This window comes from Callorhinchus milii, unplaced genomic scaffold (genome assembly GCF_018977255.1).
Source record: "Callorhinchus milii isolate IMCB2004 unplaced genomic scaffold, IMCB_Cmil_1.0 Scaffold6, whole genome shotgun sequence".
NCBI classification, from domain to species: domain Eukaryota; kingdom Metazoa; phylum Chordata; class Chondrichthyes; order Chimaeriformes; family Callorhinchidae; genus Callorhinchus; species Callorhinchus milii.
The window spans coordinates 23,193,513-23,206,636 of record NW_024704747.1 but is presented as its reverse complement, the minus strand read 5'-3'; the positions used below and the strand labels follow the sequence as shown (position 1 = coordinate 23,206,636).

General features: G+C 40.3%; 1 protein-coding gene across 2 annotated transcripts in view; it reads left to right on the top strand.

Annotated features, from left to right (window-relative positions):
- The first annotated feature begins 2,075 nt into the window (after positions 1 to 2,075).
- LOC103176524 (collagen alpha-1(III) chain) overlaps positions 2,076 to 13,124 on the top strand; it is a 47,436-nt gene continuing 36,387 nt past the window's right edge. For both annotated transcript variants that reach the window (XM_042336148.1, XM_007890130.2), the window contains exon 1: positions 2,076 to 2,267. In XM_042336148.1, the coding sequence (XP_042192082.1) occupies positions 2,150 to 2,267 (118 nt within the window). In that variant the 5' untranslated portion in view covers positions 2,076 to 2,149. The remainder of the gene's footprint in view (positions 2,268 to 13,124) is intronic.

The following is a 13,124-nucleotide window of genomic DNA, read 5'->3' as shown; positions in this document are numbered from 1 at the left end:
TGCAAGACATTGAACTGCAAAATAGAGGTCTGGATTGGATATTGCAGCTCATGTACATTTCCTGGAGAGACACACTTACCTGAAGATGTATTCTGAAAGGCAAATATTGATGGCAAAAGCCAGAGCCCACATTTATTATGTACAACAGAATGACCAGTATTGTGCTGTGAGTATCTGTTGCCTATTTGGTGGAAACCATTTCTTCTGGTGAGGAAACTGCATTGGTGTTGTTCATCATTTCCTTGAAATACTGCAGAGATGTCCGCAAGGTCACAAGATTGGACTGGATGGAAAATGTCCCTTTGGCCCATCCAATCTCATCCCTCTAGAACACACACCCTACCACCCCCATCACAAGTGATCTGAGCCCTAATTTGCTGAACCTGGTGGCTAAACAATGGTTTAACACCCTTTGCTGGATAAAGCTCCATTGTGATTCTCTTCCATTGTGAAATATTCCGCTGACGCACATTGGGGTTTAATTGAACGTGAAATTTCTTATCAGGATTATATAATAATGGATCTCCTTCCCATAAATGTTTTGTCAGAGAGATCTGAAGAAATTGTGTTCCCGTAAAATCTATTTCTGGAGCTGAGATACCAGGAAATTGACATGAATTCGAAACAGATTGCTGCAATGGATTCCTGTAGCTCAGTGGTTAGAGCACTCGCTTTGCAAGTGAGAGACCCGAGTTCAATTCCAGGCAGGGCGAAACCTTGGGCAAGTTTCCTTACTCCACACAGAGCCTAATAATAATCCCTCCAAAAACAATAATAAATTGGTCATTTTCAATCTACGACTGTTTGTGGGACACTGCTGTGCGCAATTGGCTGCCGCGTTCGCCCACAAATATACAGTCAATTCACTTTACAGTGTGTTCTGTGAAGCGCTTTGGGACGTCCTCCTGACGTGAAAAGCGCTATATCAAATGCAAGGATTATTATTATTATTATTCTAGATCCCACTAAGAAGAGTCCTGTAGCTTAGTGGGTAGAGCACTTGTCTTGAAAGTGAGAGGATCTAGGTTGGATTCCTGGGCAGGGTGAAACGTTAGGCATGTTTCCTGACTCCACACGCCTCTGTTTACCTACCAGTAAACAGAAACCCGGTTGTTAGTTGATTGGCAGATTGCTTTCCCGGAGGTAATAATCCCTTCAAAAAAATAATAATTTGATCACTCAATCCACGACTGTTTGTTGGGCACTGCTGTGCGCAATTCGCTGCTACGTTTCGCCCACAAGTAATATCCTGTGAAGCACTTGGAGACATCTCAAAAACATGATAAGGCACTATATGAAATGTAAGGATTATTATTAGCAGCATTTGATTTGCAGATGATCATTACGAAAAGGAGACCCCAGAGTGCGCATTGTATATTCTGAGAAGCCCTTCGAGACATCTCAAAGACATTATAAGGCGCTATATCAAATGCAGGAATTCTTATTAGCACAGATTGGACCTCATTGTCTTGGTCACATATGAATAATTGGTGTTTGGCCATGTTTTGAAGAATATGGTTGTGTGGGGGAGAGACAAGGGAAAAAATTGTCAATAAAAATTGAGGATCACTTGAAACGGTTAGTTAAGCTGATTGTTTGGTCTTGGACAAGTTTTCCCTTTTATAAACATACTTTAAAGGTTAAAATGATTTGACTGACTCTTGACTCTTGACAACAGAAACAGAAGTATATTCTTTCTCGTTTGTAGGAGGAAAGACAGATGGAAATTTGCATCAACGATATCTGCATCAAAGACTGAAGAAAATCTGCACTTTGAACAGCAGACCCTGTAAGTACTGATATTGTTTAAGAGCTTATATTAGCTTGAGCCAAGGAGTAATTGTTTTCCTTAACTTTAAGACTTTATTAGAAATAAAGTTCTGACAACATCTGTAGAAGCAGTTGTACTGGTGACTCATTTCGACACATTTAGTATAATGTGTTTTGTAGTTTACTAAACTAGTATCAGTCAAACCCAGAATGGAAAATGAGAGGGCCAATCTAAGGATCGGGTTTCAGGGAGGCAGGGTCTAAAGGGTTGCGAAAATCTTCTTATTTAAAGCTCCTTCAGAGGAACTGTGATTGCTGTTTGGACTGGACCTGTTGTTGAGGGAAAAAGAACATGCTGAGTTGATGTTAGGCTAGTTGCATGCCCTTTGATTTGCAGAGAGACTTGTGTTTAGTATTAGACATGGAGAGCTTTGTGCACACAGGGACCTTCCTCCTACTTGTAATAACACAGTTGTCATTAACAGTGGCACAAGAAGGTAAGTGTTATTCTGGATTATTTTTTCTTTCCGAATGTAATTTCCCTGCAGGCAATGCTTAGGTAGGAAAAAAGGATGCATTTGGTGTGTTGTATTATGAAATAATGGTATCTGTGATTATATTTTGCAAACAAAACTAGTGGGTCATTGTTTTTCCTTTTACTGTGTTACAAACCTGATATTTTCCCCCCAGATATTTCACTGATTATTCTCTCCTGAAGGTAATTGTGTCTACTGGGGTATGGTTCCATCAGTGGGACTTACCCTACCATATGTCACCCATCCATACCTCACCCATCCATCTGGCTATTTTATAAGGTATTAGCTTTAAATGTTGGACGATTTGACTTTGGGGAGGAGAGGAAATCACTGTAGTTTAGCTTACATCACCTAACAAGTATTTCCACACACACATACTCACACTTTCAGTAAGAGTCATTGAATACTGCAGTAATAAGAAGTCTTGTCTTATTTCTTATTTCCCACATTAGTGCAGGAATACTGAGCCGACTGCATTGGTCTGTTAACTCATGCAGAATTGAGCTGTGTTTGAACCCAGCATATTTTCTGTATGTCTGTGCTGTTGGAGAGTCTTTAATTTACCAGGCCCTATAATTTGCTCAAATTCCTCAAATGAATCCCTTGTTGTTATCGCTGTAAAAGTCGGTAGTGTTCAAGTCAGTCATTGGAACTATTCCCACATCTCTTAATGCGATATTCCATGATGGCTCTGCTCATTGATCACTATCTTAACTAATTTTACAATAAGAATCAGCATTGGAAAGTCTATTTTTGTGGGAATTTGGGTGGAGTTTTACCAGTGCACTGAGTATCTACTGCATAGGATTCAAATCTTCTCCATATAATCAGAGGAGAGCAGAGTAACACAAGCTTTAACAAGTAAAATGACATACTATGATTTAAGACTAACCTTACAGTACTGAATTTTCACCCATATACATTTTTGTTAGTATGTGTTAGTATGTGTTTAACGTGTTAGTATGTTATATTGGTATAGAGAGTTCAGATCATTACTAGTCAGTCTCAACGGCATTGGTGGCTAAAGTGATAGCATTTCAGAAAATCGTGTATAATAGTTTCCTACACTATTTAAGTTCTTAAAGGTTTACAGGAAGAGTTTGCTGGTACTTTAATGCATAGCATTATTGCCTCGTCCATGCTGGTATGTAAATACATTTCTTTGAGTAAATTACTGAACTCCTTCAGTGACGACCATCTGCTCCGGAAATGTTTTAGTGCAAAGCATGTGCGATGTTTGCTGAGATTACGTTGCACGGACAATAATGGGTCAAATGGTTCCATTTTGTGCAGAAAATGTCTGTTTCTGTGACTGCATTGTTTGCACTCTGTAGAGATTGCTATCACTATTGATACATCAGTTTACAACCGAGTTCAGTTTACAAACTAAAATCTAGGAGGCCGTGCAGGAAATGACAAGTAACCTTTTAAAGGTTGATGACCGCCATTAATCATTTCAAGGGATGAAAGTTTTTAGTTGCATTTGTAAACATGTGCTTTTAATTCTTGCACACAAAGAAACTAGTATTTGAATCTAATGGAGATACAATGGCAAAATATTAGCAATGCTAATACTATTAGCAATGCTAAATATTAGCAATGCTAATATTTTACTCATGGGAAGATCACTCTTTTATTTTACTTCATCTGTGCAAAATTGTGCAAAAGATTTCTGAGTTACAGTATCTCATTCACTAGTATCTCTAATATTCCTGCATAGTCTATGTATAGAATTTCATGTCACGATAGTAGACTGTTAGTGCATTGGAGTGGAATGATGCAGAGTTTGCTCCATGGTAATGAACATGCTGGATTTTCACTCGAATAGATCATCTTGTCTGTTTATTATTGTTGATGTTATTTTAATAATAATAATGAATAATCAATCATTACATATGATATAATGTCTTTCATGTCAGGAAGATGTTTCAAACTGCTTCCGTGTAGTGACTGTATTTTTGTAGGCAAATGCCTCAGAGAAGTGCTTCTTAAGAGAGAGATGTTGAAGATCAGGGAAAGTCACCCCATTTCATCCAATAAACTCGTTTAACTACATATAGTGTCAGATCCCCAAGATGAGGTCACTTTCCTCTCCTGCTCAATTGTGTGATGGTGAGAGCAGAAGGGGGAGGGTAAGAGCAAACAAAAAAATAATTAACACAAAGTCATTCTGAATAAGAATCATGATAATTGATGATATAATAATCCTTGTATTTGATATCAGCGACTTTCACATTGGGAAGACATCGTAAAGTGTTTTACAGGATTAACTGTAAAGTCTATTGACTGTATATTTTGTAGGTGAACGCGACCACCAATTTGCACACAGCAATGTCCCACAAACAATCAGAAGGAAGGTCTTTTGCAGGTCCACATATGATATGCCATTCACAGCCTTGCTCCCTCCTACCTCTCCGACCTACTATCCCCCTACCTACCTGCCCGTACCCTCCGTTCCTCTGGCTCAGGTCTGCTCCACATCACATCCCCCGCCCCAACCAGCCCCTAGGCTCTGGAACTCTATCCCCCAGTGCCTTCGCCTTGCCTCCTCCCTTTCCTCCTTCAAGGCCGGTCTCAAGACCTTTCTCTTTGACCGTGCCTTCAGCTCCCCTCTCGACTCTCTACCCCATCCTCGCTCCCTCCCTTCCCTCCCCTCACCCTGACCATTTCCCCCTTGCTCGGGTCATGACCCAACTGTACAGCGCCTTGGGACGTCCTCCCGACGTGAAAGGCGCTCAATAAATGGAATCTTGTTGTTGTTGTTGTTGTTGTTGATATCTGTCATTCATCACTTCTCAATTGTACATAGTCAACTGGAAGTAATATTTATTCTGATACATTTGGTGACCATAGAACATTATTCTCGTATTGTCCAATAGCGCATTAGAACTAAATGTTGCAGAGGTATCGCTTGAGACACTGGATGCCAATTGTCCTGAACCCAGATCTAGCTCAGTGTGATTGGAAGATAGTCTCTTCTCTTTGCCAGATGGAAGTCTAATGAATTTAATATGAAATACATTGAGCCTACCTCAACCGAATAGCTAGCATGTACAACAATAAAACTTAAAACCTTGTACTATATCACAATTGTCAATCTTTTTGGTACTGTTTTGCCCACAAAATATACAGTGAATTCACTTTACAGTGTATTCTGTGAGGCGCTTTGAGACGTCTCGAAGACATGATGAGGCGCTATATAATAATAATCCTTGCATTTGATATAGCGCTTTATCAGATCTTTGAGATGCCTCAAAGCGCTTCACAGAATATACTGTAAAGTGAATCGACTGTATATTTGTGGGCGAAACGCAGCAGCCAATTGCACACAGCAGTGTCTCACAAACAGTCGTGGATTGAAGTGACCAATTTATTGTTATTATTTTTTTGAAGGAATTATTACGCCCGGTAAAGGGATCCGCCAATCAACTAACAACTGGATTCTTACTTACTGCTAAGTAAACAGAGGCGGATGGAGTAAGGAAACTTACCCAACATTTCGCCCTGCCAGTAATCGAATCTAGATCCCTCGCTTGCATGGCAAGTGCTCTAACACCTGAGCTACAGGACTCCACAAATATGAAATAATAATCCCTCCAAAGCCAAAAACAATAATAAAATTGGTCATTTTCAATCTACGACTGTTTGTGGGACATTGCTGTGCGCAATTGGCTGCCGCGTTCGCCCACAACTATACAGTCGATTCACTTTACAGTGTGTTCTGTGAAGCGCTTTGGGACGTCCTCCCGACGTGAAAAGCGCTATATCAAATGCAAGGATTATTATTATTATTATAAATACAAGGATTATTATTATTATCACTGAAGATTGGTGTAAGAAATAAAAAGTCACACTGGGGCTGTAGACTGTTCTTCCAGGTCAAGCAGAAGGATCTTTACTTTTTTGGTCATCCAGAGATCTGACACATACAGAAACCCATCACCCTGCTTAAGAGTCTAAGACTTCAAAATATGCATGGAAATTCCCTTGTCTGGAGTAGAGGTTACATTCCCTTTCCAAAGGGATTCATCCTGCTTATTTTACTACTGTGAGTTTAGTAGCTTAAGGAATTTAAGAGCCAAGCTTAGGGCACCCCAGAGTGTGGATTGGGGTACTGCTGGAGTTTAACTAATTAAATCCACACAGATTATCATTGTGAACACTAGGAACTTTCCAGTTGCTTGCCAGACCTTAGAGCTTAACTTTAAATGTGGCTTGTGATACGTTGGCGCTGAGTGTCCCAAGTGGAGAAATATTCTGTTTCCAACATTGACAACTATTATTTGATGATCACATCATTTACAAATGGCCTTTTTGCGACTTTTTCAGTCTAACCAGGATAGTAAAGAAAGTAATTGCTGAGTGTCTATATATTTTACATCGTAGATTCACACAGTATATCCCATCACGCTGTAGAAATCATGACTAGCTTTTAGTTACATGCTATAAGGTGCTTACATAGAACTGTGGGGGAGGGCAGTTAAAAGATAATAATAATAATAATAATAATAATAATAATCCTTGCATTTGATATAGTGCTTTTCACGTCGGGATGACGTCCCAAAGCGCTTCACAGAACACACTGTAAAGTGAATTGACTGTATAATTGTGGGCGAACGCGGCAGCCAATTGCGCACAGCAATGTCCCACAAACAGTCGTAGATTGAAAATGACCAATTTATTATTGTTTTGGGTTTTGGAGGGATTATTATTAGGCTCTGTGTGGAGTAAGGAAACTTGCCCAAGGTTTCGCCCTCTGCCTGGAATTGAACTCAGGTCTCTCGCTTGCAAAGCGAGTGCTCTAACCACTGAGTTACAGGACTCCGATGAGCAATAACCCTGCAATGTGCAACCAGCTGTTTTCACTCAGATTCAGTGTTGATACCAACTAAAACTCCAGTGCTTGCTCTCAGCAAACACGACGAGTCCTATTTTTTAAAAAGAAGGCAGTTGGATTTATTGTAGACGATAGTTAGTTTGTAAATAGTATCAGACTATTTTAAACATCTATGCTTTTGATTACAAGCAATTCTGTGTCTTGGGGCTGTGTCTCTTCATAATTTCAATTTGGGCTGATTATAGACAAATATTCTATTTACTGATATGCTAGTGCCTCTTAATGAAGTGGTCTTGTAAATGAGAATAACTGTTACTGTATAAATAATGTTAGGCAGAACATTTGTGGATGTAGATAAGGATCTTTATCTCTCTGAATCTTGTTCCAGCACAAAGTATAGCTCAGCAGGCTCAAGCCTTTTCCTTTATTACAAGCAGATTGCATTTTGTGATCTGCTGTAATAGTCCAAAATGATAAATGTGTTTTTGTAGCTTGAATGAACTTTGACTCTGTACTGAGCTTCAGTCTTGCATGGACATAACAGAATATTTAAGTCAATGCATGAGAGCAACACAAAGGATACACACATCATGAACCAGAGGCTTAGCAATGCTCCGATTGCCAGTTTATAGCGTTCCTGTGGTTCTCACAGTGTTTTAATGATTAGTAGACCAGAGATAAACATATTTTGAGTGTGAAGAATACCGAAGATAAGATGCCAGAGCAATGGAACACTTTTAATGTCAATGTGTAAAATACTCGAATGGCTATTTAAAGTTGATATTTTTCATTTTGTGGATTATAATAATGACATAAACCTTGGGTATGATGTGGGAATATCAGTGATAATTGCGCCTCCTGTAATACCAAATTCTGGCTCGTTTATTGCTCTGTATTTAGATTCACCGACCCATGATCTTACTTTCATAATCTTTGTATGAAAACAAGAGGAAAACTGACAATGGACCTTTTGTATAACTCTGATTCAGTTGATGGTAATGTCTAGCCTGTGAGTCAGAAGATTGTGAGCTCAAAACATACGTCAGGACTTGGAATTCGCATAGTCTAAGCTGACACTCCAATGTAGGTAGTGTGGATGTCCTGCATCATAGGCGGTGCCTTCGGATGAGACATTAAACCACAGTCCTGTCTGCTTGTTCTGGTGGACGTTAAAGATTGCATGGCACTATTTGACAAGAAAAGAGAGTTTCTATCCTGCCTAGTAATTCCCCAATAATATTGGTCATTCGCTTCATAGCTGTTTGTGGGACATTGCTGTGTGCAAATTGGCTGCTACATTGTTAGCCCACAAATAAGCAGTCACTCCACTTTAGAAATGCTTTGTGAAGTACTTTGAGACGTTCTCTCAACCAATTGTAAGGAGTATTATGTTTTGTCAGCACTGCATTGAAATTGCGTGACATGGGAACTACATCATATTGCATTTGCTTCTCGAAATAGGACTACGGGGAAAAAACACAGATTCAAAGAGGCGGCACGGGCATGATGGGCCGAGTGGCCTCCTTCTGTGCTGTAGGATTCTACGATTCTATGAAATGGAATATATCAAAGTTTTCCAATAGAGTTGTTGTCCTCTCTTTTGTTCTTGTAATTTTGTTGAGCGCTTTTAGGCTTTGCAGACTTTGGTTTGGTTGATATGAAGATAATATTGCTGATGACACAGGGCAACAAATGTCAATGTTCGTCAGTGGTAGTTTAGAAGTGATCCCTTAGATCAATATTTTTGGTTGGCCAACAGAATAAATGTTCTTGATTGAATATTTCTTGATTTAACAACAACAACTTACCACATACCCCCAAATAATAAAAATGGTCACTCACTCCACAGTATATCCCATGAAGCGCTTTGAGACGTCTCAATGCTGTGATAAGGTGCTACATCAAATGCAAGGATTATTATTATTATTTAAATAACACTTTTCACATGAGATAGCATCTCGGACCGCTTAACAGTGGCAGAGCCTGATGTCGAGGTGTGGGATCAGGAGGGGTGGAGGGCAGGGAGGAGAGGGGTAGGAGGGTGGCTCATTTCAAAAATAGCTTGAACAGAGCATGGCAAGGTGGGTGATCCAGAGGGACAAGTCGTCGGGCTTTCTTCACTGATCTTGTGAAAAGGGACATTTCACTCTTTGTGATACTGTCATTTCAGTGTCAAATTACTAAGCCATTTGTCTGATCTGCACTGCAGGAACTGCATAAAAGCCAATGCATTTTAGAGCAGGGAGATGCAATTAAGTTTAATACACAGTGCACATTCAACACATAAAAAAAGTAATTAAAATCTGACCCAAACAGTAGAGTGCAGTTCCATCGGGGCTGTACCGGAAGTTTGATCTGCATCTACAAGAAGGTCAGAAATAAACAAAATATTCCCAGTTAAGTTGCTAAAAAAAATTGAACTTCTCTTTAGTAGGGATATGAAAAAAATCTCTTTAAATGGAAAAACAAAATAGTTTTGTCTGCAGTCAATGCGCGCTTCCGTTTGTTCAGTACATGATTATCAGAACTTGTACAGTGTCTTCCTGTGAGACTTCTGTGGTCACTTTAACAGAAAGCATGCACGCAAGACCATTCGGAGTCCCACTGAATCTTAGGTTTTTGTTGTTTGTTTTGAAAACAGCCCATGTTATAAGCGGCTTTCACTCGCTTGCCATTTACGAGGTCATTGGGGGAAAGGGGATAATTTGCAAGAATAGTGAAAAAAAGGATTTGCAAATATTGGATGCCTGCTTTGGCTGCAATCCAATTTCACGGAGATTTCAAGTGAGTTTGGATCCAGTGGTTCATTTGGAAAAGCACATCATGATACTGTGAGAATTGCTATTTACAAATCTTGAAAATCCCCATGTGTCACAGAGTAGAGGAAATCATCTTGGACTCTCCAATGCTTCTCCTTCCTACTGACCTCTGGTACTAGATTACTGATGACTACTCCAAAACAACAACAACAACAACAACAAGATTCCATTTATAGAGCGCCTTTCACGTCAGGAGGACGTCCCAAGGCGCTGCACAGTTGGGTCATGACCCGAGCAGGGGGGAAATGGTCAGGGTGAGGGGAGGGAAGGGAGGGAGAGAGGAGGGGGAAATGGTCAGGGTGAGGGGAGGGAAGGGAGGGAGCGAGGAGGAGGAAGAGAGTCGAGAGGGGAGCTGAAGGCACGGTCAAAGAGAAAGGTTTTGAGACCGGCCTTGAAGGAGGAAAGGGAGGAAGCAAGGCGAAGGCACTGGGGATGGAGTTCCAGAGCCTCGGGGCTGAGAGGCTGAAGGCCCGACCACCGATAGTAGGGCGGTTGGGGCGGGGGACGTGGAGCAGACCGGAGCCAGAGGAACGGAGGGTACGGGCAGGGGTGAAGTGGATTTAAAGCTTTGTTAGAAGTCTTGTTCATTCCAATACAAACGGTCTTACGCATAGACCACAAAGAGCAGCAATGACATTGAAAAAGACCTCCTCGAAAACGGTAGGATTCCTGGTGCCTCTGCACCGAGAGTAAACAACAACTTGCATTTACATTCAAGATCCTCATCCTCACCTACAAGGCCATTCACGGCCTTGCTCCCTCCTACCTCTCTGACCTACTATCCCCCTACTTACCTGCCCGGACCCTCCGTTCCTCTGGCTCCGGTCTGCTCCACATCCCCCGCCCCAACCGCCCTACCATCGTTGGCCGGGCCTTCAGCCTCTCAGCCCCCAGGCTCTGGAACTCTATCCCCCAGTGCCTTCACCTTGCTTCTTCCCTTTCCTCCTTCAAGGCCGGTCTCAAGACCTTTCTCTTTGACCGAGCCTTCAGCTCCCCTCTCGACTCTCTACCCCCTCCTCGCTCCCTGCCTTCCCTCCCCTCACCCTGACCATTTCCCCCCCCAATGCTCGGGTCCTGACCCAACTTTACAGCGCCTTGGGACGTCCCCCCGATGTGAAAGGCGCTCTATAAATGGAATCTTGTTGTTGTTGTTGTATATAGCGCCCTTCACCCTGGATGGCTTCCACGAGGTAAAAGGTTGTTTTAACAGGGAATTCCATCCTGTGAAGTGAGTGGGGTTATTTTAGGTAATATTCGGTGAAACATAACACATTTCAAAGCAGACTTAACATCGTAATTGGCCCACTGAATCTGTTCGGCAACATTGCATTTGCATTAAACCATGTATTTAATTAATTTAATAAGGCAGTAGTGAGCATTCAAATTCAATTTTCCACTTCTGGCGAGGACAGCGGATGAAGCAAGAGAGATGTTCTAACTCCACTTGAATCCAAGTTTCCACCTCTAACAAGGACACTGTTTGAGTCAAGCAAGATCAAGTTGTTCCAACTCCTGTTAGTCATTTTAAAAGAATTTAAATCTTGCACTTCTTGCCATACAAGGCAACACTGCATTAGCCAACTAAACAGCATTACGTTTGGACTATTGTAAAAGTATTTTAAAAATGACAATTGTTAAAGGTAGCCGTGTGTTTGAGATTTTATCATGTATCGTTGCCATATTGCAGGTTAGATTAAAACAGGAGAAACCAGTGATTCATTATTACTGCTGTTTGCCTTTGCCTTAGTGGTTGCTCTCTGCTCAAGTTGCACCTATTGTGTCTCCCGTACCTGCAGTCTTTGTTTTAGAAGCTGGAAATACTGGTAGTAGAGAGCCTGATCTCCACTCTAACTTAATTATGAAAGCCTTGTGGTTATTGGGTTATGATGCAAAATATATACTGTATTAGGAAGCTTTTGGTCATCTTTTCCTTCCTTATTGTTTCATTGTAACTCCTGTTGTCTCTGGTGTCTACATATTGATGCACTGTAGTGAGCAGTGCCACCTACAGTGGAGCAATGAAAATAACAGCCACCAGAAAAGAAACACTATTTAAATGCTTTGAAAATTTGCTCTATGTCTAAAATCACTTCTCTTGCTACTGCAAGAGATTTATTTTCATGTCATAATGTTTACATATGGATACTATACAATGTATACAATATAGCTATAGTCACTATTCGATTTTATTTTAACATCAAAATTGTCTAATGATGAAATATTTAACTGTGGTTTAGGGTCTGCAAGGCTTGTGAGCTGATTCAAGTCTGTAAAGCAGACAACTAATCTGAATACTAGGCAATACATTAATAGTTTGTTAATGAAGAAACATAATGGTTTGAAAAGCATATCTTGAATAAAAAAAATCAGCGAACTAATTAAGATTTAATGGTGATTTAAAATTATGTGGTTTGAATATCAGTTTATAAAGCAGAATAATTTTACATTACCATTAAAGTGTAACAGCACTAATCCATGACTAATTAAAGAGACAGAGTTTGCCAACCTTTGCATTGTTTGCTAAAGGGAAAAAAGGCAGAAATTCATTACACGCAGTAGTTATTTTAAGAACTCCAAAAAAAAACTATCTTCAAGGATAAGTCAGAAATCAGCAACCTGACACATTCTGTATGCTCAGAAATGCTCAGAAAATGGAGTAAATCTAGACCCAAGTGGAATTTCTGTCCCAGTATGGTGTCAAGCAGGCAATAAGTAGGAATTTTGTGCACAGTTTGAAAGGGACCTTCCTCCCTTACAATACAGTAGTAACCACAGTGGTGTTTCTTTTCCAATGATTTATCTTTGACATTGAAAAATAAAGTTGTAAACTGTTCTTACCAGTACTTTTTCCCCATTTCATTTTTTTACACAATGTTATTCATGTTAGAAAGGCACTTGCTCAATTGCATATTATCATTTGCCTTGTGCATGAATTATTATTAAAGGAGGATTAGCAGAGATCAAATGTGTTTGACAGTTCTTTGAAACTCCATCCAAAGAAAGCAGTTGGATTGGATCCAGGTCAACTTGATACAAAACCTGGAAACCTCAGCTCTTAGCTAAGACAAGGTCTGAATCTTCCCAGATGCTATAAACTGAGTTCCATACATTGGAACTGAGCAATGTATGGAACAGACTAGTGGTTATTGGATAGATTCTTCT